Here is a 26,671-nt window from a genome sequence, read left to right as displayed (position 1 = left end):
ATCATGAGACACTTTAACAAGTCATATTTGTGTTTATTTTTTTCTTCACAAAAATTGTTTACAAAAGGGAACATCAAAATAAAAATGTACCCATCTACTGCATGTCATCCTGGCCATTTGAATTACATGCATAATTCACAATTGAAACACAAATCGGTATTGTACAAAAATGTGGGGCGAAGGAGAAACCTAAAGAAAGTCTGTATAGAAAAGGTCGGATTTTATTTTTTTGCCTCGGACTAAGTCATGAGAGTTAAACTGCAAAACGCTTAACCTGTAAATATGAGTGGTGTGAGCTGCAGAGAGAGGCTAAGAGGACACCCCAGCTCTAAACAGGACAGGCTGAAGAAAACAGACAAGATGAGAGATACCTGGTGTTAAAAGCCCACAAAAAGCCTCTAAAGAACATGCCGACCAAAATGTCACAAGGAGAATGCTTCCCTTGGGTTCATTTCCTACTAATGTGATGTCGGAGGTATAAGACTTATTAACACGACAGACAAACGACATGAGCCTTTGTACAGAAAATTGTGGTGGAAACTCAAGACTAAATGAGTACCTTCAGCTATTACATTATTCAAAATACAGAAAAGATACAGACAGTACAAACCTGTTCTATTAAAAACTGAAGTGTGGACATGAGATGAGCACAGTACAAACCGAACTAATCAACCACGTGGAACATGGTGAATGTGAAAGTACTTTTTATACAGATGTTGGTCAAATATTATTCAAAGATCCCTTTAGCTGCTCATGTAAAGTCCCCTCTGAAGCAGTGTTAATAAGGGATCTCTAGTGTTGTCAGATGTTGTAGTTTCCTCTCGCACTGGCTGTGAGTGAGAGCGACCGCAGCTCATTCAGTGCTGACCTGTGTGACCTGAGCGTCAGCCGCCTGACTGGTCGACTGAATGAACATGGGCTGGGTCAACTCCTGACCCGCGGGCATCGTCACCTGCTGAATCTGGTACAATTGCTGTAAAACAAGGGACAACACAAAGCATGAAAAAAAGCCCCCCTTGACTCATTATAAACTTAAGAGAAAGTCCACTGTATGAAGAATACCTGTCCATCAGTAAACTGGTTAAACTGCGGCTGGCCTTGTTGGACTTCTGTCTGCGTGATCTAAAACGAAAACATATTTTTAACACAAAAGAATCATCAAGATCATGCGTAGCTTATTTTAGGTTTGCCTTTGGTTATACCTGTTGGGTATTAGTCAGGGTCTGCAGTTGTCCTTGGACCACCTGAGCACCAGAAACAGGCTGGGCAAGACGGATGTACTGTAGCTGACCTGCATTTAGCTGCACCTACGTTCCAAAGACACAAGAGGGAGACAAACGCCAGCTCAATGCAAAGGTCACCAAAGCCTTCTGGTCATTCTAGCTATCATCGAAAAGAACACGAAGGTTTGTGAAATCTACATTCAACCTGTAAATGAGAGCCGATGGTAATGCACGCTCTAATAACTTCAGTGAAATGAATGTGACTACATCATACCGGGATTTGCTGGATCTCCCCCGTGTTTGTGATGATCTGCTGCATGACCTGCATGGTCTGCCCCTGGGCTTGAGCCTGTGCCTGACCTTGAGGTGCAGCTTGGACAATTTGTACTTGTTGGCCTTCACCCACTTGCATCGCTACTGGAGCACTCTTTAAAAAAGACAAAGTGACAGAGCATAGAAGAGCGATCAGAAACAGGAAAGTTCAAACTGGGCAGTACATTGTTGTTAAAGAGCTGGCAAGATGGAGGTGACGGGGCAGATTTCAGGCTGCCGCTTCTCTCCCGACTGTCACACTATCCAAAAAGGCCACATGATCGCGACCGTGGTCATTCAAAACAGTGTACAGGCCCCAGAGTGAGTCACAGCAGGAATCAATGACAGACGTAAGCATAAACGGCATGAACATGTTGTGGAAGAATTTACCGTGATCGGTGTGCCTTGTGATTGCACCTGCACTTGCTGTAACTGCTGCATTGTTGCACCTTGCAGCATCTGAGGGCCCAAAGTAAAAACCAGGCGAAGGTGTTGAAATGAGAAAATGACAAAAAGACACATATGAGAGAGCAGTGAATGCAAGCGCTAAACACATGATGCAGGCACAAATGGAGGATATGCAAAAGACGTTAGCAAACACAGTGATGTAAGCAGCATATGATTAGAAGCCTGTGCACGGTGTAAATAAAGACAGGGTTTGAGGGCACACCACTCAAAATGTATGTAAATGAAACGGACATCAAACAACATTGAAGTTCATTGAGTAAAAACAGAGCCTCAAATTTTGAGTCGCTGTTCATTCAACACAACAGACCAGGGCTTGGCCTCTGTTAATGAGCTTCCTACACAATGGCCTATAGTGTAGTGTTGAGGTGAGTGTCAAAGTGTGACCTCTAAGTGCTCACAGCGGGGACTGCAGCAGCAGCAGGGCTGTAGAGTCTGACTTGGGCTAAGTGAGTATGACAGCTCAGCTAAAGGCAGTCTGCTGAAGCAGCATGGAGCACCAGGGCATAGGCCACACACAACAGATGCACCGCTAATAAGCAAAACGAGAAGAGGCGAGATCATTACAGGGAATTACATATTGGCCCTATACAATAGCTGTATCACTATCACGTGATGCAAGATCATTTGGGCCTGTACACAAGAACTGAACCTCATTGTTTCACATCATACCTACATATGCCCATAGGCTTCACAGAAATTCAAATTCAGAGCGTAAATGTTGCCAGAGCTGTAAAGATCGGAGCTCCACATTTGAACCTCACTCCCAGAGCATGGATTCTACAGCAGGGTGTGAATGTGGGTGTGTTTGAAGGGACTGATATTGTTACTGGTGGGAGAGCAGCCCTCACTGTTATTTTGTATATCAATGTTCTTCCGTTATTTTTGAGCCGAACATGTGTCAATTAATATATCAAAGAGCACTGCGGTTACTGTCCGAGGCTGTTAAAGCTGCCCTGAGTTATGTTTTTGTGAATTTGAGGAGTGGTGAACCCTGCTATGCTCCCCCTCCCCTCACACCTGGCTTTACCCCCTCACCCACCCCACACTGCCCTGATTATAGATTCAATGACATACGGAAATCTCATTAATCTTGTGAGCAACACACATGTATCAGCAGGATAAATAAGATTAAACAATTTGAGACTTAAACTTTCATGTAAGTTTTAATATTTTCCTCTTTTTTTGGCAGCCTCCGGTGCCTGTTCTGGACATTTCATGAGGATGTTTGTCAGTTTACAATCGTTTGTAAACTATCATAATGCAAAACTCTGACTGTGTTAGCCGCTAATGCTAAACTCTGTGTTAGCTGCTAAAGCTAAACTCTGACTGTGTTAGCTGCTAAAGCTAAACTCTGACTGTGTTAGCTGCTAAAGCTAAACTCGGACTGTGTTAGCCGCTAATGCTGAACTCTGACTGTGTTAGCCGCTAATGCTGAACTCTGACTGTGTTAGCCGCTAATGCTGAACTCTGACTGTGTTAGCCGCTAATGCTGAACTCTGACTGTGTTAGCCGCTAATGCTGAACTCTGACTGTGTTAGCTGCTAAAGCTAAACTCTGACTGTGTTAGCCGCTAATGCTGAACTCTGACTGTGTTAGCTGCTAAAGCTAAACTCTGACTATGTTAGCCGCTAATGCTGAACTCTGACTGTGTTAGCCGCTAATGCTAAGCTTTGACTGTGTTAGCCGCTAATGCTAAACTCTGACTGTTAGCTGCTAATGCTGAACTCTGTGTTAGCTGCTAATGCTGAACTCTGTGTTAGCTGCTAATGCTAAACTCTGACTGTGTTAGCCGCTAATGCTAAACTCTGACTGTGCTAGCCGCTAATGCTAAACTCTGACTGCGCTAGCCGCTAAAGCTATACTCGGATTGTGTTAGCCGCTAATGCTAAACTATGACTGCGCTAGGCGCTAATGCTATACTTGGATTGTGTTAGCTGCTAATGCAAAACTCTGACTGTGTTAGCCGCTAACTGTAGCTGCATTTGCTGCTTCAAACATTTGCGATCCCTGCACATGTTAGTGTTGACATGGTGATGGGTAAGGTGAGGGTGAGGCGTGTGTTGGGGTGCGCTGTGAGGCGAGGGAGGTGCAGCGCTGGTCTGCTTCTGCAGCACAAAGTTAGCTTGCTGTTTGAAGGTGGGAATGTGGGAATGCAACCATTGCGGTCCGGTAAAATGGAGTGGCTGAGGGCGGCTTTAAGATACCTGTCCTTGTTGAGGCTGTGCGATGATAATCTGTCCCGGCTGAATGGTGGTGGCTCCCTGTGCTCCCTGCTGCTGCGCCTGCTGCGCCCCTTGCACCTGCACTGCACCGGGCTGCTGAGCCAAGGTGAAATAATACTGCACCGGCTCGGCTGGAGCGACCGACTGGCGCACATCGTCCTGTAGAAAACAGACAAAATGAAAAAGGCCTATCAGACGGATACATCGCCATCCATTCTTTTGGTGAGTGTAAGGGTGGCCTAAAAATAACTCCTGGTTGGAGAGGAGTAATGCAATCTGGACCAAATAGAGCAATCATACAGTCATTATTGTACATATCCAGAACATACAGGTGATAGAGCCCTATAATATCAGACATGTATGGAACAGACACACTCCTGATATATTTATAACTTATGAGGCAGCTTCGATGACGCGTGTCCGTCACCAGAAGCGTAAACACCCCTCTCCCAGCTCCATGACAACACAGCTGAGAGTGTAGGATGTTTACATGCCTGGAGACAGTCTAAGTCAAACACTCCTTTTATCCGTCTACATAAACTCGGACCCTACGATTCCATTTGTCTTAACTCAATCATTTTCGTATCGTTGTTGTGACAATGTTTGGGTCATGTTTGCTAAGAGGCAATAAGACGCTGCAAACATCCGACTGAAAGCTATGGCTGTCCAAACTCGAAGCTTCCAGTCAAGGATGTTTACAGCCCCTCCAAATTGCCGATCATCCACAAAGTCCAGAGATTATCGAACGCCTGAGATTATCAACTGATCCCCGGTAAAATGCTCTCAAAGAGGTACATCTCTCTACCTGTCGTTTAGGGGGTTTCAGGTCGTCCCGGGGCACGATGTCGATCAGAAAGTCAAACTGGTCGAACTTTGTTATGGCCATGGCAATGTCATTCCTCTGTAAAGTAAAAGACAAGGTGCACATTAATCAAGGACTGAAAACAGCTCAATGAGAAGTAGTAGGATAACATAAAAGTGCATGTGACAGGTTTTTATGTTCTTCTAATTATTATTTACTTTAGTTTAGTTTATCATTTGTCACACACACACAAATATATACGTTGAAGGGGTGATTTTTTTTTATGTTGGAACATTAAAGGGACTAAACAGAGTTTAAAAATGTTAAAATTAAGTATTTTCCTCCCCCTACATGTTCCAACAATGTCCTAAGGTGTAGAATGAGCTCAGACCTGTTCAGCACAACTGCCTCTAAAATCCTGCACTGTCACTCAAAAAGGTGTTAATTCGGGTCGAAGTGCCATCATGCACAAGCTCAATATAGAAGGTGCAGTTACACGTATGACCTGAGGTGGCAGTAGTGAGTATAAAATGGCTAACTTGCATCTAGCCCCTTTAAGAAAACATTAGTAAAATAAGTGGCAAAACTTATGAAAACTCTTCTCTGTTCCAAAAATCTAATAATGACATGACACAAGCAAAACCAGAGAACAAATATTCATCTATAATTGTGTTTTGTTTTGGTAAATTGGGTGGACTAACCAGTCATATGCACTTTGAGGTTTTCAACTATGCAAATTACCAGCATATTTATATATATTAAAAAAAACAAAAAAAAACAATTTGCAATGTTCCTCAACCTGCTGCGCATGTGACTATACCCTCCTCTATATCCTCAGCGCTGTGCTGTGTGAGGAATTTTCCACAGGATATTGGCTGTCAGGACCCCCCATTGTGGCCCTCCCTGCACTTGAACCTATTTATAGAAGCCTGATTAATATCTGGTAACACCAGGTCACATCTACACTTGTTCTATTGATGAGCGTCACCATGGCGATCGCGATTGGCGTGCCCCTGACAATGGCTCTCGCGCTCTGTTTGTCTATGCCCCGTGCAAACACGAGATCTGATTTGACACAAGGAAGTGGAGGGAAGTGTTGCAACCATTCAAACAACAGCTATTTAATACAATCAAATAGAAATGAATTTGAGATGAAACATTACTGTAAATCCAGTATGTGCACGTGTATAACCCAGAGGGGCGGCTAATCTCGGTGAGGAATGTGAATGCACTTAAAGGCTTTCTGCTCCACAAGTTTTCCACTCTGTGACTTCCAGGTGAGAGGCTAGTCAATGTTTGCTAACTTTCCCCATCAGCATTCCCATGTTGCCTAATGCCTACTTCCTCTTCCTCTCATTCAACATTCGGACAGCAGGGGGAAAAGTGCCACTGGACAGAAAAGTGGGTCACGAGCGCCCGCCTAGATTTGCTTTCAAAGTCAATGGACAGAGAAACGGAACAGAGGGAGCGTCCTCCAGGGGATGCTGGTATGAGGCCTCTATTTAGGAAGCCCATGTCAACAAAAACAAAATGCAGGACTCTATGGCGGCCCCATTTTAGATTACCGAGTGAACCAGATAATCCTACTCGTTACACGGCGTAGGGTCAAATATACATGGGCAGGTATTGCTCAGTGTGTGACGGCGACCTGTAGTGTCCGCCTCTTGTTGTCCTCTGTGTGGATCCAGGCTCTGAGGGTCAGCTCTGTGATGAATATCTGAGCAGCTTTGGCAAACAGCACTGGGGCTTCAGCACTGATCATCTGCTCACAAAGAGAGAAGAACACAATTAGTATTCACAGTCGAATATAGTTATTCAACAATCGTCCAATGCACCAAAGACTGCTACAAGTGTTTCATACACAATTTAAAGAGTTAAAAGAAGAACTGTAGGAAACATTGCTGCAGAAGTAATTGCTGCGCTCTTTGTGAAAGCTGCTGCGTCAGGGCGAACAGAAGAGGCCTGTGCAGGTGATCTCCTGATCTCTTAAGCTGCTGCTTAACTAACTAAGGGGATAGTGCTCCGAGCACGACATATGAAAGTCACTATGTATAGACCATGGTCCATTATGTAAAAATGATACATAAATATATCTAAATAAACACACTCACAGATTTAAATTCATACTAGCACTTTGATGGAGGTGATGATACAAAATAAGCCCTTATTAAATAAAATAAAAACTCACATCTTTTACTTTTTACAATTTAAAACAAAGGCAAACAACGTTAAGGGAGCAGCTTTACGGTGGATCTCATTTTATATAAGAGATTTGAAGATAAAAGTTCAAGTCCGTGCACATGCTGATCTACGTAGATTCGACCTAGTTTCTGCTACAGTTAAAGATCCGTCTTATCTCTTACCTTAACGTCTTCATCCAGCTTCATAATTTTTTTGATTCGAGCCAGAGGCAACTCCTGGACCCGGAAATCCTTCTGCAAAAGTAAAGTTTCAAAGGTGAGACAATGCGCACTAATAAAAGGGCTTTCATTTATTCTGCGGCGCGAAGCCTCGTACCATGGTCAGGTTCCTGATCTCGTCCATCACGCGGGGCCAAAAGGACTGCAGGGTCTGCTGGGCATCGCTGCTTCCTCCAAACGCATCTGAAGACATCCTCTATTTGGCTGCGAGCACAAAAAGAAGAGAAATACTTACACATGATTGTAGAAAGTAACAAGCTCAAAGCGTAGGGGTTACAAAATTGCACTTTGAATGGTTTCTATTCACAAACATTGACATAGAACAAAACTTTCTGATTCTCGCTATAGATCTGCAGTTTAGATTTGTCTTCTCTCAAATGTTACTGCTCGTTTAAAACCTGCTCTGTCAACTGAATCTTCATTTTAAAACATAAATCACAAATATAAAACACCAGGCACAAGACTTGGATGTGTTTTAAGCACATTCACAAGATTCCACGCAGGAATTTCCCAGTCCTACACTTGAATGCATACAGGAATGCCTTATCAGACTATCATGGCCAGAGTCGCTTTACAAATACGCGGAGGGTCATGTGCGAGTCAGCTGCAGTAGCGGTTAGCCCCGCTTTTGACCCCACGTGCTCGGGACAAGGGGAACCTGTTCATATCGGTTTGTACAAGAAGCTGTAGTTAACTTTACAGGGGCCACTTAGCAGAGAAGCGCCCTAATGGTGGCATAGGGAAATGTCAGCTGTCAAATTATGTATACATTTGGGGGACCTGCTCCTCCACAGGCCCACGGGAGGTTTAAAGAGGATTCAGCAGGTTACTATGGTATGTCAAGAATCTGCTGGGAATATTGGCCGGCCTGTCTGAGCACGCAGAGCTCACGGAGTCTGGATCGCGCCGCTCGACTTTGACTCCGCAGAAGCATTTGGCGAGGCGGAGAAAAGGGTCTTCGATTCAGAGAGTTATTTCGCTGGGGCAAGAAGACGTAGGTGTGTGTGTGTGTGTGTGTGTCGCCTTGTCCAGTTTAGTGAAAGTGTAGCGCGGAGACGAAGTGCCACAGGCTGCACTGCGGAGGTAGGAGACAGACAGGGCTAAATGGGTCAAAATCTGAACGTGAGGACAGCGCAGAGGACATAGACATGACAGCACAAACACACTGGTGCGGTTCAGTCCTCCCTGTGCCCTGGTTTATTGAGTGAGCCCCGCAGCAGGCGCCTGAGCTTTTTGTCCAGTACAAAACTTAGACTCAATGCCCCAAGTTATCCTAGTTTTCAAATACCAAACTGAATTGTGGTAAAACACTATCTTCAGCAGTGATTCTGAAGCTTTTTTTCCTTGAACCCTCACCCTCAAAATAAAGGTTGTGTCTCTCCTACACCTGTAGTTCCATTAACAATCGAAAGTGTTGACAATTAATTCACTCGTACTCGTACAAAATGCAGGCCACAACTCAATGTGTAAAAATATTCTACTCTTGCTAAATCGCTAAGTTCAAAAGGACATGGTTAACTCGACTGATTTTTGACAGCGAGGGTGTCATCTATTGCCGAAGAGCGGGTTACTGAATGATACAAGCCGTGCTCGACCTGCGCTGTCATTTTGTTTTCAGAGCCTAAATCAATGCGACAGAGCGGCAGCAGGGGTTATATAAATCTATCAGTCGGCCTGTGGTATGCCAGTCTTATGACCGACCTTCGCTGCGTCTTCCTTTGAATGTTTTACTTTAGGTGCATACGTTACTCTACAGCAGAGTTTCAGGGGATACTTGTGTGGGTGGGGGCAAAGTAGAAAGCTTTTCAATTAAACATGTGTATGGCAATTTACTAAAATTGCTGGGGTATTTGTAAATAGGCAACTAGAAGGCAATTTCGTTGACCAGTTTTTCCAATTACTGGGTAGTACAGTTGAGTTGGGGGTAATTGGGGGCATGATTAAATGAAATTAAAACCACAGGGGATGTTACAAAACAGGTTGGGAACAACTGCTTAACTGGACAAAAGTGACAAACCAGCTCCAGTTTTCCTGAGTGTGAGAAATCAAAGCACAAACACCAGATCAACATACCAGCATATTTAAAACTATTATACACTTTGCCGACCCTACTGACAGCATGTTACATTTTGACTCAACCATGAGCACATAGTACCATGGAAACTATTCTGTCGCTCTGAGGTGACAGATGAGGACGGAAAATAGCAAATGATTCATTGATTTAAAAGTGAAACATGAGAGACACCTCAGGTTCTGCTCCCTCTAAACTCGCTTCGACTTGAAGCATCAAACACAGTTATTTAATCACATGAACTCGCCAACCCCCCTCTCAGACTGTGACCCCTCGACCTTCAGGCTAAACGTGCAGCGCCTCGCACAAACCGCAGCAAGAGGAAGCAGCCAAGAGTGTGAAATGAAGTCGATGTTTTAAATGAAAGCAAAAGAGGTGGTGACGGAAAAGAAAGACTTTTGTCCCACATCTTGTGGCAGCGGACCTTCAAAACAAAATAAGTCGAGCGGGTTCCTTCAAAAACAGTCAGGTGTTAACATCCAAACTGCACTGTTTAACCCTCGGCTCGCTCGGGCAGAAAAATGCAGTTCATGAAGTGGTTCTCTCCATTTTGTGCAATACCTTCTATGGTCTGGGTCCGTTCCCAGTCAAATAAACAGACAGTCTATGGTCTGCGGTGAGAGAATCAAAGCTCACAAATGTCCGAGTTAGATGGTAGCAAAGACCTATAGTGGCTCAAGAGAAGAAACCATGTGTTGAAAATGACTTATCTCACAGGTCACACTCACAGAAGCGTTAAGAGGAATAGTTTCGCTTTTGGTTGCAAGTGTTGAAGCAAAGTTGGCTCCTTTCAGCAACTGTTTGGTCCAAAAGAGTCGATTGGATATTGGAGGATATTGAATCTGCAAAACCCTTATACATGTGTCACATCGATTTATTCAGCAGCTTGTTTTTAGCCCATGAGAAGGGGAGGGGGGTGACAATGGGAAGACTTTGTGGATGAATAAAGCCGCCACTATTTAATGCTTCCCTGAAAACTAAAAATTCACCTTGGTTCATTTTTGCTGACAGAGACCTTTTTTGTTTCCATGCAGAAATATGAACCACAAACAAATCCCAAAACGCCTGCATTGTCGAGGGTTAAAAGTCAAATTCTACCACAGAAATCTGACGTTCACCTCAATTTCAAAAGGAATAGGCCACCGTTTTTACATACGGAGATATGTTCTTACCTGAGCTTAGACAAGTTGATACGTACCTGACTGGTCTTTGTGCGTGTCTGTGGAAGAGCTTGGTTGCGTCTAACTTCACCCCGTTTGGAGCTATGGGAATACACTGGGAGAGGCCAAATATATACACATCTATAAACATCTTTGGTCTTTTGCGTGACTGAGGGCAGGCACAAAGACCAGACAGGTACACATCAACTCGTCTAAGCTCAGGTAAGAACATATCTCAGTATGTAAAACCGTGGCCTGTTCCTTTAAAGTTAGTTAAACCGGTTCTTCAATGAAACAATGTGAACACAATCCACTATGAACCAGGCCTTGTGTGTGGGGGAAACATAAAGTCTGGATAATGATGTTAATATTCCACTTCTCAGTACATTATATCTGTGCGTATTGCCACGGTCTGCTGCTGAAAGTACACTGTGTGGCGACGCATCTCTCCTCTCCCCTGCAGTTGCGTCGTCCTTCATCAGGTCATGGAGACAATGTGATGCCGGTGTTGGGTTTCCTCTTTGTGTGCGCGGACGGGACTTTGAGGGCTCGAGTGTTGTGTGCACTGTCAAAACAGTCCCAACGCAAGAGCCGCCGCAGCCCTCTTCCTGTCGCCGCCACGTTAACTTTCGATCTTGGTGCCACTCTCCACGTCCTGTCCCTCCGTCTTACTTACTTACTTACTTACTCTTACATTCAAATTCTCACAAGAAGTCAATGTTGCAGTCAGCTGAATCAGCGCGAATGTTGTTTCCGGTCTGTAACGCTGTGCTGTCGGCTCATCCCTCGCTCTCTCTCCCCTTTTTCTTTGACTGGATTAGGAGGACGTCATGTCAAGTGGCCACTCACAGAAGCAGAGGCGCCGCTCTCCAACTCTGACATCACACCGCTTCACATGAGCCTTCGATTCCAGTCCAAATACAACTGATAGCTTTGCACACAGAGGGACATTGAAAAAAGACACAGTATCACAAAGTAAAAAAAATGTTTAAAAAGGTCTAGAGATGGATAATGTTAAGCACTTGGTAATGTGTTAATGTTACTTTAGTGAAACTGACCCAACAACTAATACTTTCTCTGATTCATCGCCAACCATGACAAGGCTCCATATGAGAGTCATAACACCAGAAAAGCAACAGCTGATTTTCAATAGAGTAAATAATTACACCACACTATTAGACAACAAAAGAGAAAATATTGCAAGTATGTGATGAAACTAAAAAAGCTTTCTATATCAAGGCACTGTGTGTGATTAAATAATGGCATCAGGACAACACAAAACGGATACTATTTGCACGAAGCTCTACTAGGGCACGTGAACACATCATGCCAGTTGTATTACAGTACGGTTTCTGGGTATGGACCTTGTGACTTTAGAGGTATCATTCTAATTTCCATTTGGATTTGTTACATTTGCACACAACAGGGACTCTGCTATGACTGATGACCTTGGTGAACCCGATCACAAATTTCACACACACACAAACCTACCACTCACAGCACAGAGTAAATGATCTACCGCCCCAAAACAAAAAAAACAAGAAGTTCTCAGACAGGTATTACAGATTAACCACTGGTTCATGAGTGGACGGGACATTTCCCTCACATTTGGTTTTAAAGCACAGATGGAACCATAATGACTGACATGACGTCCAGTGGACCATAGCAGCCGATGGAACGTCCGAGCAAACTTTGCCCTTGGTTCTACTTCAAGCCAACTCCAGGAAGTACAAGTCACTGATTTCCCAAGGTCATTCCACAGCGGCAAGAGGGAAACCAGAGAGGGGTGGGGGGAAAGGAGATGGAGGACAGGGTTTTCAACTTTCACTGCAGCACTTAAGTGACCCCAGCGGCAGTGGACTTTCGATGACGATCCCATAAAACCACGTCACAAAAACAGGCCCGCTGTTTTTGAAGTTCACTTCCTGTGGTCCACTTGTCTCCCCCTCATATGCTTTGCTCTCATCGCTGAGAGAGACTGCAGAAGCCAATCTCACATTCCCATGACCTTCATCAAATGCTAGGCCTCTACTCTGGCGTCAAAGTAGGCAGGGCTAAAGCTACCTGCATAAAACACGATGAGTACAGCTGACTCCCCGGCTGCCCACACCGCCTTTGGTGACAGTGTACACATGTTCAAATGCAGGAGGGAGGAGGAGGCAAGGGCAACAGAGCCTCAGCACACAGCCAGCGATAGTGGTCACCTTAGCGATAAGCTCAAAGACTTAGCCATGTCCAAGCGCCTTTGGTAACTTTGTTCTCTCCTGGTTCAGTAAACAATAGTGTAGAGAACAAATTGTGTCCAAATTGTATGCAGGCATTTGTCAACCATGGGATTTGGCAGCAAGGGCTTCAACATAAGAGTTATTTTTAGTCCCTCTGTTTCACTCCCCATTGGGACAATGTTTTGTCAAAAGCACCAATGGAAACATTCAATTAGAGTGCACAGGAGGGCAAACAAATCTAATTTGAAAGAAGCGCAAGAGGAGAAAGAAAAGAATGTACTCCCAACGCAGATACCTTCAGAAGAGATCAGATCAAACCATTAGGCTCCACAGCCCCTGGAGGTGACAAGCAGACAGTCTGTCCCATCTGGGTGTCTGTCCCTGTCAGGGCAGGGAAAGGGTCCTTGGGTCAATGTGACCAGCTGTACCACCTCCCTGAGGACGCCTGACTTCGCAAACTATAAACCAAAGTAAAAAACATCCATGCAATATGGATGTCACCCACAGAGCTCCGCTCTGCAGCACAGCCTGAAGGACAGTGACCGAGAGGGTTCAAATGACTGAGGCACCAAGGTCCTAGGACATCAATAACAAAGTGACGAACATGAAATTAAACAAGCAAGACAAATGATCAGTGAAGAAGAGTAAACTCTTAAACTTGTAAAGAAATGCGTGTACGAAGTCTGTAATCAAAGCTTTTCTTTCCAGCAATGAGTGAAAGTGAAGGGCACACACGCACGTTAACGCACCTCTCCACTCTCTCCAAAGACAGAGCGTCAGGACATCAGGAGCGGGAGGGGGTTTGGAGACGGCTGTAGAGGACAGACGCTCTCTCATCACTGCAGAGCCCACGGACAAGGTTAGCCATTTATCATGCTTCACAAACAAGCACTCTTTAACTATAATAGACAACGCGTAACTAACTTGAGTGAGTCTGATCCCGTTTCTGTGCGGTCAGTCAGGACTTACCCCGTGTCCTTCATGGTGAACAGTTTGCCCTGTTGAAGCGCAGCGCATCTCTGTGTGTTTGAGCCAAGCAGCAGAGTAGGAGTAGAGAGGGGAAAAAAACTCTTGACAATTTCTCCCGTCCCCAGATCTTATCAACAGACAAAAGGCACTCTGGCTCCACTGGACGGCTTAAAAAAAAAAAACTCCCAACTCGGACACAAGTGAAAAGCAGCCCCCTCCCCCTGCTTTCTCTGCTTTCACACACACTGCCCAGTCTTCTTCAGTGCCCACAAACATCTTCCTCCTGATCAAAACCCTCCGGACTCTCGCGTTTCTCAGCCAGTGACGTTCAAACAGCTGACCTCTCCGTGTCATTGTTTGTGAGCAACTTTTACAGCGCTTTGCCCGCTCTTCTACTGCGGCGTTTTACTCCGTCTTTGAGCGAACCCTTGTGTCAGAGCAAACTAAAGGGATTAGAAACGCAGGATAAAAACGCCGACACCGCGCCAGGCAACGATGTAGCGGCACTCCCGACTCCCGGACAAAATTTAGCACAGCCTCCTTCCCCTTTAACATTCAACAGTAATCAATCTAGCATGCTACACGATACTCAAACCCCGCCTTAAAGCTGCCCCCTGCCTCACTCAACACTTCCGTCCAATGGAGGCGCGAGCCTCCCGTTCGCCATTGGTTTACGCACGCGTCAATTAGATCAATAGCCGCCTTAGGATCCTCCCCTTGTGGCTGTCCAACCCCCTTTTACTGACAGCCAACTTCCTGCTCTAAGTTACCTTGAGCTACAAGATAGGGGTCAGAGAAAAGAAAAGAGGAACATGGAGTAGGAAGAAGTGGAGAGAAAGAGCAGATAAAGTTTTAGAAAGCGCTTCGAGTGAAAGAGTTTGTGCGTCTGCTCGCCTCGACATGGTCTGTCCTCCAGCGGTGCTCGTGTCTTCCTGCTGCGGGACAGATGAGAGAGGTTCCCAGGTTGCTGTCTACCAACTGCTCTGCTTATTTACAATGTCAAACTAAATGTCTTCCAAAGGCCCGCCTCCTCTGTGCCACTACAGGCGGAGAGCCCCGTGATGAGGGGCTCGGCGCTGCACACCATTGGCTGTGGGACGTGCCAGAGTGGATGCCGCATGTTGCATTTAAAGTACAAAAGCGTAGTCGCCGTCTCATACGTGTTTGATACAATACGTGCATAGGTATTGTCCTTGCATTCATTCTCATTCATCGTTGCCCACACCACAAATACTAAAGCAATAACTGTAATAATCTGTTTTGCTTGTAAAGATGCAAATGACTAAGTGACCAACAATTTAAGGGAATGTTAGTCCATGTTCTGCAGATGGCTGTAAGTAATGTGATTGATTACAGTACAAAACATGGCCAGGGCTCACGAGATGATGAGGATCAGCTGATTTAAAGACTATGGAGGGGGATGTGTTTCATGTTTCACTGCTTGTGTGTAGAAAACAAGACTTAAAGACAAGGTAAAAGTCTGTAAACAAAGACGGTGTTGTGTTGTCTGTAAAAAACGACACCCACAGCAACTTGCACAATTAAAACGTCAGCAATGTCACACAATGCCCTTATTGTTAACCTAAACCTACTCCTGGTTTAATGTGAACACCGTAAACAAGCTTCCCATGTTTGCAGTGTTTACATGCGGTTAAGTAACAATCATAAGAACATGATAAAGAAGTGAAACTACATCACAGTAGCTCAGAGATTTGAGGGTGATGTTTGTGCAAGTGTAGCGTTTTGTCACAGAGAACATAGCGCTACATTTCGCAGCAGTGAACACCACAATAAGTTTATTATAAGCAGAGCAATAGAAGTATATCCCATCAATGAAATACGAAGAGGGGGAGGGGAACCGGAAGGATGGAGAAGGACAGAGAGGAGAGTCATTACAGGATGAGAGGGAGACTCAAGAGAGACAATGCTCAGTGTTCCCTTTGCTATTTTGAGAGGAGCTCAGGGGCCAGAACAGTTTTACAGTTGTCCTTAATGATTGGAGTAGTGTGGCACAAAAATTAAACTGCATGGTGACTATACTACTGGTGGTGTTGCCTTTGCTGACACCTGGCAAGGACACCATGCACTGCACAAGACCTTCCCTCGAGATCAGGTGCTCTGTTTGGATATAAACACACATCCACCTCGAGTTGGATAAACAGATCTTGCTTAGGGTTTATGAAGAGAACGATTAAGTGAGGCGCAACACACCAGAAACATGTCACATCTAGGTTTAATAAAGAATACCTGAGAGGAAAAATACATATAGGCATCAACTTTTAAGCTGTGGTTGAATTTGAAACGAAGGGAGACGCAAATCATTCTAAACATGAGTAGTTTTGGGAAATATCGGACCAACCCTTGTACAACTCTGCACTTGAACGTTACCTGATAGAAAAGCCACTATATTTATAACAAAGACATACAGATCATATCAACTGGAGGTGACAAGCGGGTTCGTGTATTTGGAGCAGAAGACAGTTTATCCCTGGTGCACGTGCAATAGTCCCCCTTTTGTCGCTGAGGCACAGCTCTCTTGACTAGAGCTAACAAGTGATATTGGCCTGTCGGTCGGAGAAGCACAACGGTCACTGCCTTCATATGTATCTGTGACAAGATCACCAGTGGACAGCACGCCCGTAATCAAATGAAAGTTTGTAAAGCTTTCCGGAGCTAGGAAGAAGCCGTCTAACCAATAAAGACAACGTTTGGATCTGTCCTTCAGACCAATCAAACCTCGGACTTGATTCCACCAATCAAGGTTTTAAGGGCTAAGTTCGTTCTGCAACTAGCGCCATTTGGGTCCCAGCAGTAGCCGCAGCTCCGTTCGAAACTCACTGTACGTAGACCCAACATGGCCGACATACCGTAGTAGTTTCCTGGACGCCTATGAACCCTTCTGCGGGCCACCAATAAGCGCCGCTGAGAGCGGGGAGGGAAATGGCGCCTATGTTCATCTTCCAAAACAATCGTCTATTGGTCAAGAACACCAAATGAAAAGAAGCAGCGTAATTGCATAAACTTTCACCTAACCTAGTTTATTCCACAGACACATTTCACAGATACACGGGATTTCATGTATTACTTACTTTGTTTAAGGTGTTCCAAGTGAAGCCCAGTTCGGTGTATTATTTATTTTATTTAGCTTGCAAGGGAAAATCAAGATGGCTGCAACTCGAACCGGAAGAAGCCGTACGTGCGAACGCAATGACGTAACAGCGGTGCTCGTATTTATCATTTTTCGTGGCAAAATAAATAATTGGAATTGTGGAAGGCTTCAGTATGAATAATATATTGTGTTGAGTTAATGTTTTAAGGAATATTTGAAAAAAAAAATCAATGATTTTGCATGCCAAATTAACTTTATTTCTAATAAATGTGTCTGCAACAACTGTAAGGATTTAAACAATGTCATTGTGAACTGTAGATTGTATAATTTGTCATAAAATGCAAAATATTGTTACAGCACAACACAACAGGACTACACTGAACATCTGCATAACTATTGTCTTTTAACAAGTTCAAGGAGAGTAGAGGTGATTTTATCCAAGTTTCTTGAATACTGAGGGGGCCTATTCATCCTTGGCCCACGTTCCATGGGGAGAAGCGATGTGGATGACTGGTAATCAGGGTATTTATCAGCAGGCTGGTAATCTCGAGGCCGCAACGGCTCTTGGAACGTTTCAGGAAAAGGTTCTGGCATGTCATAGCCAGGGTCTGGCATGTCATAGCCAGGGGCATGTTGTGGTTGGTTATTGGGCCATCTCTTTGTATCTGAAATCAAAGACAAAACTTATTATATGCAAACAAATGGCCATGAAGTGAAATGTATTAAGTTGCAAACTATTCAAATGAATCAAATATTATCCCACGTGCGACTTCAATGTTTTTCACAAACACAAATTATATTTTACCTTTAAAAGGCTTTCTTTCAGAATATCTGGCTTCAGGAAGTACAGGATGTGTTTGCTCTTGGAAATCTTCATCCAACATTTGTTCATCATAAGACACTTGATTAGGATCATCATCATAAGGTGCCTCTGCTCTTCTGATATCCAGTTTTTCTCTGTGAGTTCTGCCATAGCGGTCCCGTGTATGTGTCATACCTGGCCTCATGTGACTGTAATCTTCAACTAATCTACTTGGCCCCTGTTGCTAGAATAAAACAAATCACTGTATTTTATTTTAAGTTAAATACACTTAATCCATATTGTATGATATTAATGCAAAACACATACCGCTGCTTTCTCAGCCTTTCTGGCCTTAAATTCTCTCAAGACACTGCAAAGTCGTTCTTTAAGAAAGTTGGCCTCCTCTTCATTCTCAATTTCAATGTTTCTCTAATGGGGGAAAAAAAGGGATAAAAATCTATATATTACACACATCTATACTGTCAATGTGGTTATTAATCTCAAAATAGGTTACCAGCATCTCGAAGACATCCCCTGTACTTTCAGAGCATTCTGGCATGGCATCCTCATGGTAGGTTTCGGTTTGTTTAATGCCCTAAAGCACATAATTTGTAATGTTTCACTAAATGCAATGGATCAGGCCATGATAATCTTTTGAGACAACAAGAGTAAAGTCACTATAGTAGTTATAAGAATATCTTACTTTAGGAGGGTCCATCTGTTGTGTTTTCAGTTCTCGTCTTTCCGGTCTCCGTGAAAACTTGGGGTCTGGTGGTCCATAATTGTCACTAAGCCTTAAAAGTAAAATGAATCAAGACATCTTTATCCTTCTATCAATGCAGATATGTAGATCTAAATATATCTGATATAGATCGGTATTGACAGTGAGTGAGTTGGTTAAAAAAAAAAAAAAAAAGTTAAAAGACGCCACTCACATCTCATGTGCTGTTTGAACCTCTTCTGCAGTGGCATCGGAAAAGCGACTCTTTCTTTTTCTTCCCTTAGCCTCTTCATGACAGGGCTCTCCCTTGAGGAAGCGCATAAATGGATCTGGGATGTTGGACATTTTTCTGCTGAAGTCCCCTGACCTCGAGGGGCTTCCTCTGTTTGGTCCAGGATTGGACAGTGCCTCATGCGGACGCTCCCCTAACGCATCATATCTGTAGTCTTTAATTAAATTGTAAATTTCATGTGAGCTTTTGCCATCTATAGAGGTTGAATAGCTGCTCTGGTTGGCCAATGGTCTCCTTGTATGCTCATGGTGATGAGACTCGATGTCAGTAGGCCACTTCTGAGATTTGACCAGTTGCTCACGTCGGAGTTCCTCTGTATAAAACTCCTTCAGCACATCTTTTTGAGAAGGCGGCTTTCTAAATACATCAGTTAAAGGCTCTTCTCTTTGACTGCGACCATATTGCCTCCTATCTTGATCTTGAGGGGCAAGAACATCAGAGAAGATTCCACTTTCCTCACGCTGATAATCTCTGACCCCTGGGTAGCCCAAACTATCTCTGTCTGATTTATAATGCCCGGTATATATTTCACTGTCACCAACGAGTTCTCTGCTGGAAAAGGTATCGTCATATCTTTCCTGCATGTAGTCATCAGACACCTGCCTACCAGGGTCTTTGGAATAGCTCCCAAATTTGAACATGGTTGGTCCCATTTCTTTTGTATAACTAGAACCCTGGCCATTTTTTGGTCCACCTAGAGACAAAGTACATTAATTAACACGGTTTTAGTATAAATGTATTTGCAATTAAATATAGGCAATAAAAAACCTTCAGTGGAAAATCTTGAGGGTCGTCTTTTTGTCTTGTCAGGCATTGGCTGAAAGTGAAATTAGAATATTTACAAACAACATACATACAACTTAAATACTTATTATTCTTGTCATAAGAGCTTGTTCAACCTTTGGCTTTCCTTGTCCATCCTGTCTTTCTGCAATCTCTGCTTTGGCTCGTATAATTTTCCCTGCTATCGTTAGGGGTCGTTGGGTGTCCCAGTTGACCAAATCAGGCCGATTTTTCTCCTACAATAACATAAATTAGGCTGTGCAACGCAGCAACACTGACCAATATTGAATAATTTACCAGGTATTTTTGTCTGTGTTTACGTCCAATCACATGCTGGACTGCTTCAGTGATATATGCATACACCTTACAGAGGGTGCAGTTGTATTTAATACCCGACTGCTCACCAACATCACCAGGTACTTCGACCAAGGAGTCTAAACCTTTAGAAACAGAGAAAAGGACATTTTATACATTTTCATACAATGTGTAACCATTTTATGCATCCATTGTTCAAGATAAAGGGAAAAAAATACTAACCAATAATAGGTTCGTCAAGGTTTAAGTAACCCAGATACTGAGTGATGTCCTCAAAGACAGGCAGAATTTGTTGTCTGAGAATCTTTCCTGTTTGTCAAAAAACACACAATTAGAAACACATAAAAACAATTACATAACGTTTGTTTCAAAAACGCTTTTTAGTAAACTGAGCATTCGCTTAACAAAGCGAACGTTTACACAATTTTAAAAAGCACACCTCTGTATTTGCATGTTTGCTACAGGTAAAGGCCCAATACATTTAGTTCATATGAGAACAAGCTTTAGCTATGCATTCCTTCCAGTATCAAACACAGTAAAATTATGCAGCTGTGGAGAATAAGATTTTTTTTTTTTTTTATGTTAAATTGTATTTGTGTAAAACCAATTAGGAAATAATACTGTGAACTCCAGGTTACTGTGGTGTGTAGCTCAAATGAAAAAACCTTAACGTCCATACACAGACACAAGTGTAGAATCTACTCAGTATATGCAGCAAGTGTTCAACTCACAGTGGTTAACAGGATATGTAAATCCCTTTCTTTTTTCAACGCATATTCTGCAGAAATGCATGTAATACGTTTGTTAAGTGTGACACACACAATAAGCTACTTCCGGGTCAAAAATGTTCCATAAGAGAGAGAGTTACATAAACACAGCAAAGGTTTATCTGAATCTCCTGCTGAAATAACAAAAGATAAAAGGCCAAAAAGTGCTTTACATCTTAATAGAAAAATACATCTCACAATTTCACCTGGAAAAATGAAGATATATTTTTATATTTAAAATAATTCTTCATTACTGTATGTATGGACACATTTTTTGGATAATTAATGTCAGAAAAGCAATACTAAAGATAATCCAGAGTAAATGTGATATTTCTTTGCGATCAGATGTTTAAAAAGAACCATGTAGGCTGCAGGCTCTACAGCAGGTTAAAATCAGCTAAATCCCATTAAAGTGAATATGGCTTAAGCGCCGTTGGATCCGGAAGTGGAGCGATGACATCATTTAAAGTATAGGTGGTTGGTATTAAAAAAAATAACTTGACAAAAATGTTCTGGAGTCCATGATTTCTTTTGTTTTGTTTGATTCTCCCTATTCCAGTGTCTGCATTCAATTGTAGAACAGTGCTTTTCATGATCCTGCATCCTGTGACCATGACAGCATCTAACTATTGTCAACCAATTTACTTGGTTGACTTTAAAAAAAGGGACTAGAAGCAAGTCTGTCATTTCTATACTCACTACTGCCACCTCAGGTCTTCCGCGTAACTGCAGTTCTATATTATTATGACGGCACTTTGGACCGAATTAACACCTTTTTACATGTGATGAATAGGTCTGTGCTCATTCTACACATTAGGACATGGCTGGAACATGTAGGGAGAGGAAAATACTTAATTTTAACATTTGTAAACTCCGTATAGTCCCTTTAAGAAAAATGCTTTATTTGTCATTATACATTGTACAACGAAATTGCTTAGATCAGATGTAGCGGGCCACCATTGTGGGCCAACCCGACTAGCATGCTTTTGGAGGTACAGCCAGGTAAAGCTCCTCTTCCACCTTCTCCTTCCTCCTCCTCCAGCACAGCTCTCTTCGTGGCGCGTCCTCTCGCTCCTTCATCTTTGTCTTCCTCCTTCTGCCCTGGTTTTGACGCCATTCTTCACCTGAGGGTCACCTGTGAAACTCCGCCTTAGCAGTTGAGCCAGGACTCTGTGACAGACTTTTGTGTTTTGATATTCACCATCTTCTTGAAAGTGTAGCAGACAAATATAATCCATCTTATTCTCCAATGAAAAGGCTTGGTCTCGAAGAGAAGGATCTGCGGTGCTTGGTGTATCGTTTAAAGATGGAAAGACAGGCAAAGAATCTGACTGGTACGTAGGTGGTGTTTGGTTGGTGACTTTGAAGTAAAGTGATGTCCTGCACGTTCAACGTTGATGAGAGGTGTTCAAAACCAGGCAGACAGAAAATCCAAGTGAACAAAAGGTAGAGGAATTGTTTGCGTCTGTGGTCTTATGAGGAACTTGTGGGTTTTACAACTGGTCACTGATTAAAGGTTCATTTCCTATGAGGAGGAAGGTGGCACTTTGGGAGACGTCAAGAAATGAGGTAGCCATCTCGAGGTTTGATTTTCTCCATTTGGTCATGGGTCGCCACAACCATTTAAGTGATTTTCCAAGCCTTTAACGTCACATTAATGTGACTGGAGGAGACAAACAGGGGTTAAACATCTTACCCAGTGTGCATCAAATGAGGATTGAATTGACGATCTTCCAAATCCCAATCCTTAACCACTGCATTACTGAAGCCCTCTTTCTTATAGATGCAGGAGTGTCTAGAAGTTCTTCAGAACCAAAGCTCATGTAGAGTGTTGTAGTTTTCCAAGAGTCACACTCTGCTTCAGCAGTTAAAAAGGGCCCTTTTACATTTTAAGGACCTTTTGCTGTAAAGATCATTAGCACCAGTTGTGTTTTGTCACATGGTTGAAAAGGGGCAACTGGGGACTAGGGCAAGTTTGAAGAGTCCTGCTTCAGAGTAGGTACTACAACTGCATGTAACCATAGGTTACTCAATATGACCACAACACCATGCTAACTCGAGATAATTTCTCTAATCTTTTCTTTCTGCTTGAAGCTTCACTTTCCTTTGCACAACAACAATTAAATAGTTGTAGAAAAGGAAGCAGAACCCTTTGCCTCCGCTATCTGTAAAAGTCTGGACATTAAATGCAGCTTTTCACGTTCAATTATAACTCTTCGGTTGTGAAAAGTCCAATCTCTGGCTTCCTTTGCACTACAAGTGAGATTTTGCTGTAGTCCATTGAAACTGGCGGTCCGCATATTAATGTGGCATCACACATTGGTGCAGAGCGAATCCAAGATCCTGTTCATACACCATCCACTGCAAACTTTAGAGGCTGGAGTCCCATGAACTCAGATTCTGTAACTGCAGCGCATGAAAACGCCAAGTCATGTTGAAAATTCAACAGGAAAATAATTTGTGCACAACAGCACTTGTGGGCCCCCCCACCACTGTTGTTTTGATTTCATAATATCAATGTTGAATATGTTATGCCAACATGATATTGTAAATATCTATCACCTGAAAGTAAAAACAAAACCTGTAAAACAGATGATCTACTGTAGATGTATTAATATCTGCTATATCTCCAAATTTCTTAACCCGTTCTAAGGACTACTTGAAGGCAGTAAAACGGTTACATTAATCCTTAATGACTATGAGGGGTTTCTGTTGTCTGTAGAGCCTCCAAGTCAGTTTTTAAGCTGCTCCGGCCCCTAGTGCAGCCTTGTGTAGCTTTTGCTTCACACCTTGTACCATCAACCAGTGGCATTTGCCTGTCACACGTCCTCAAGAATGTTTTGAGTGGGTCGTGGTTAAGTCCCAGCGCATATAATGATCCGTTTTGAGTTTTGGCCTCGACACCGTCTGCCAAATCTCGCTTCATCAACTAGTTATTTTGTGCAATTCATGTTAGGGTCATGGATGAGTTCATAACCATTTCAAGTTTTACCCACACGTCCAAAATCAAGGTAGACAAACCCAAAAGGAAGACATATCTTACCAGATGTTAAAATGACTTACCCTCAGCAATCAAGGCCTCCTCATTCTGCCAGGAATAAAAGAAGAATCGTAAAAAATTAAAACATTGAGCACTATGTTGATTTCAAAGAACAGTTAAATTTTAAACTCTGTTTTGGAAGTGTAAAGTACAACAATTGTTGGATCTTTTTATCTGGAAGTACTCAAAATTAATCTTTTGGGATAAAAAATAAGGGAAAATTTAGCTTATTTGCAGTTATAATGACAAATGATAGAGGCACCTAAAAATCTATTTTAATTCAAAGTCATGAATGCCACAGACGTGAGCAACAACAAAACTTGCCCAGATTCCAAAATAAATTTGCCATTTGGAGATTTCAAAGCTTGAACACAGGGCTCAAGCAGACTGAAACAATGACAATAGAGAGAGAAAAACGGACAACAAAACGTACTGGCGCTTCAGTCAAAGGACACACCGAGTAAACGCTGTTACTAGAAGAGTCTCAAGATGAGACAATTCTTTTCCTTTTTCAAAGTCTGAAAGCAGAAGGTTTGCATAAGCAGTTACCACAAGCAGACAGCTCTTACCATCAAACACAGACGAAGTCAAAGCAAGAATAGAGTAAGATGATGAATAAGATGGCAAATCACTGTTTTCGTAACAGTTTGAAATTACATACACCACCGAAAACAGTCAAAGAACAAAGATTTACTTGAACTTGCACCGTTTTCCCCTCGATGATGGATAATACCCTATTTTTCAGATATCTGCTGCAATCAGATAAGATTGCTCAAAAGGCGAAAGATGAATAGTGTAAAACATTTGCAAAACATAAAAAGGTGACCACTTAATTTGGTAGAGAAACCAAACTCATTTCTATGTTCATCTTATTATTAAATACACAATGTGACCTGAAGGTGGTCAGTAAGGAATACAACAGAAACTTCTGTATGCACGCTCACACAAGCTCCCCAGCTGTCCAAAAATACATTTCCACAGTCACTTGTCAGCATAGGCGCATTGAGTTGCCTTGTGTACGAAATGCGCGGTATAAATAAAGTTGCCTTGCCTTGCCATGGTTCGGCTCTAACTCTCTACTCTGCAAGCTTTCACCCTGACTTTCAAGCATTTCCACTAGGTACTAGCACATCAAAGCAAGCAGGCAGGTACTAAAGATGACATCAACAGGCTGTCAAGAGAGGACCGCTCTCTGAAACAGGCATAGTTTCACAATTCAAGATTTAACATAACGCCACTGTAAGAGGTGATTTTCACAAACAGCCGACTGTTCGCATTTGACCCTATTATCTTACCTTCATATTTGCTTTGAGCTGCTTTTCTCTTGTGATTGGCTTGACACTGCTGAATAACTTCATGAACTACGTAAAATGCAGTATTTGTGCACAGCTTTGTTCAACTCATAATTAGTTGTAGTGCAGTAGTGGTTGTTGCATGCCTGGAGCGGGTCTGGAATAAAAGCATGAGGAACCCGTCCCATTTTCTGTAGTAGAAAAGCAACAGAGGTTGAGCCAAGCAGAGCGGCGCTGGGCAGATTTGGCTGGTTTTGCTGATGTGTGCTCAAGTCCACTGCATTTTGCAAAAGTATAAATGGAAGGAGTTCAATCATTTCGCCAAATATTCGATTGATGTCTTGATTTCTACCCATACGTCGTTGGGTATGATTTGGATAATCCAAAGTCAAAGTTCTGTATGGGCAGGATTTAAGACAAGTCAAGAAGTAGCCCATATAAAAGAATGGCACAAAAAAGTTCAGTCACCGCAACTGATAACCAGAAAATGTGGGATTTGACGATGCATGTGCATGACTCGATGTCTCAAGCACAAGAAGAACTAAATGGAACTCAAGAAGTGAACAATCCAGTCTGTTCCAGAACCCACTCTGGGTTCTGCAAGTACAGTCCTCCATGCATTTTTAAGATATATAATAAAAGCATCATTATACTTTAGAGGAATGATGAAGATAATGAGCTATGTGATAACTCGTGACAATAAATCACACACAATATCACAATATTTTAAACATTGTAAACTAAGATGAGAAGAGGAGGCATATTTCTTTCTAAAAGTCAATGGGAAATTTGAATGGGGATTTTAATTTCTGCTCCATTGTCCACGTTCATGGGTCAATAAAATCTTAAGATATATTTCTGTTCGTTTTAGACCATTATGACCCGTTTACATAAAATCATCATGAAAGGGATCACAGTACCTTTAAATGTCCTGGAGACGTCACGTGTAATTTGTACAACGTTTCCCCTCTGATGGACTTGTTGCAAACCTGCAAAACAAACATACAAACACTTTTCAACTGAAACAACCATTAAAAGGTTTGGATTGGCGAGTCGCGTGCATCTATGTCGCTTTAAAACAAGGGGCATGGCTCGAACCAAGGCCTAGGCAAACAATAGTACATAAACTAGGAATACATCGCGTACCTCGCAGTTGATAAAGTCGATCTCAACGCAATCTTCATATGGTGTTTCGAAGCCGTCCATTTTCAACGATGATGTTTGCACAGCGTCCAAAAACACAAACCTTCAGTTGAGAAAGCTAACTACTAGCTAACGATAGCTAACGATAGCCTAACACGCGGAAAAACCGCTTGTTGTGACAAATCAAGATGTTTATGGGACAATCTAAGCTACTACACGAATTCAGTCAACTCGAAAAGAAATTGTAAATGTCTGTTCTAACACTTGTTCCTTCTTTTTTTGGTCAATATCAAAAACTAAGCAAAACCAACCAACTGAACAGCTCCACTGTATCTTCAGGAGTACGGAACGCCCACGTGGACAAACAAAATAAAAGGTTTCTAACTTCCATATTTAATATAAACAATCGCATTAAAGCGCAGTATTAAAGTTCTGTTTGGTAGGTTCATACTTATATATATATTTACATATTTATTGCAACCCTGATGAAAATCTTTTCCAAGATTTATATCTTATGAAAATAGAAACCTCGCCA

At 42.7% G+C, this 26,671-nt stretch overlaps 2 protein-coding genes across 5 annotated transcripts; both read right to left on the bottom strand.

Annotated features, from left to right (window-relative positions):
• Positions 1-30: 30 nt before the first annotated feature.
• Positions 31-17,083, bottom strand: nfyc (nuclear transcription factor Y, gamma). Of its 4 annotated transcripts, none has more exons than XM_079570287.1 (11): positions 16,962-17,083; positions 7,545-7,651; positions 7,391-7,462; positions 6,676-6,789; positions 5,031-5,126; positions 4,208-4,384; positions 1,926-1,994; positions 1,498-1,650; positions 1,203-1,307; positions 1,063-1,122; positions 31-973 (listed from the first exon to the last, which is right to left on the bottom strand). In XM_079570287.1, exons 2-11 carry the CDS (start codon positions 7,638-7,640, stop codon positions 854-856), a joined length of 1,062 nt encoding a protein of 353 aa, XP_079426413.1. In that variant the 5' UTR covers positions 7,641-7,651; positions 16,962-17,083; the 3' UTR covers positions 31-853. The 4 variants fall into 4 exon arrangements, with proteins under 4 accessions (XP_079426413.1, XP_079426414.1, XP_079426415.1 ...); XM_079570288.1 differs by lacking the exon at positions 16,962-17,083 and adding an exon at positions 13,873-14,437; XM_079570289.1 differs by lacking the exon at positions 16,962-17,083 and adding an exon at positions 13,653-13,671.
• LOC306973464 (uncharacterized protein) lies at positions 14,611-26,447 on the bottom strand (the record flags this gene model as incomplete). The annotated part of the gene is made up of 14 exons (XM_079570388.1): positions 26,140-26,447; positions 25,914-25,982; positions 23,725-23,749; positions 20,117-20,203; positions 19,877-20,019; positions 19,696-19,815; positions 19,565-19,613; positions 18,719-19,490; positions 18,487-18,577; positions 18,298-18,378; positions 18,111-18,212; positions 17,787-18,027; positions 17,464-17,646; positions 14,611-14,648 (listed from the first exon to the last, which is right to left on the bottom strand). The coding sequence occupies exons 1-14, from the start codon at positions 26,197-26,199 to the stop codon at positions 14,611-14,613; spliced, it is 2,061 nt and encodes a 686-aa protein (XP_079426514.1). The 5' UTR covers positions 26,200-26,447.
• Positions 26,448-26,671: the final 224 nt, after the last annotated feature.

This window comes from Gobius niger (assembly GCF_951799975.1).
Source record: "Gobius niger genome assembly, chromosome: 14".
Taxonomy (NCBI): Eukaryota; Metazoa; Chordata; class Actinopteri; order Gobiiformes; family Gobiidae; genus Gobius; species Gobius niger.
The sequence above is the reverse complement of the archived record's forward strand: the minus strand, read 5'-3'. Positions and strand labels throughout refer to the sequence as shown.

What these genes read in the sequence shown, in the direction of transcription:
- nfyc (XM_079570287.1), bottom strand. Translation starts at nt 7,640, where the DNA reads ATGTCTTCAGATGCGTTTGGAGGAAGCAGCGATGCCCAGCAGACCCTG. An exon ending in AGATCAGGAACCTGACCATG is followed by an intron (nt 7,463 to 7,544) that starts GTACGAGGCTTC and finishes TTACTTTTGCAG; the next exon opens with AAGGATTTCCGGGTCCAGGA. An exon ending in CCCTGACTAATACCCAACAG is followed by an intron (nt 1,123 to 1,202) that starts GTATAACCAAAG and finishes TTTTCGTTTTAG; the next exon opens with ATCACGCAGACAGAAGTCCA.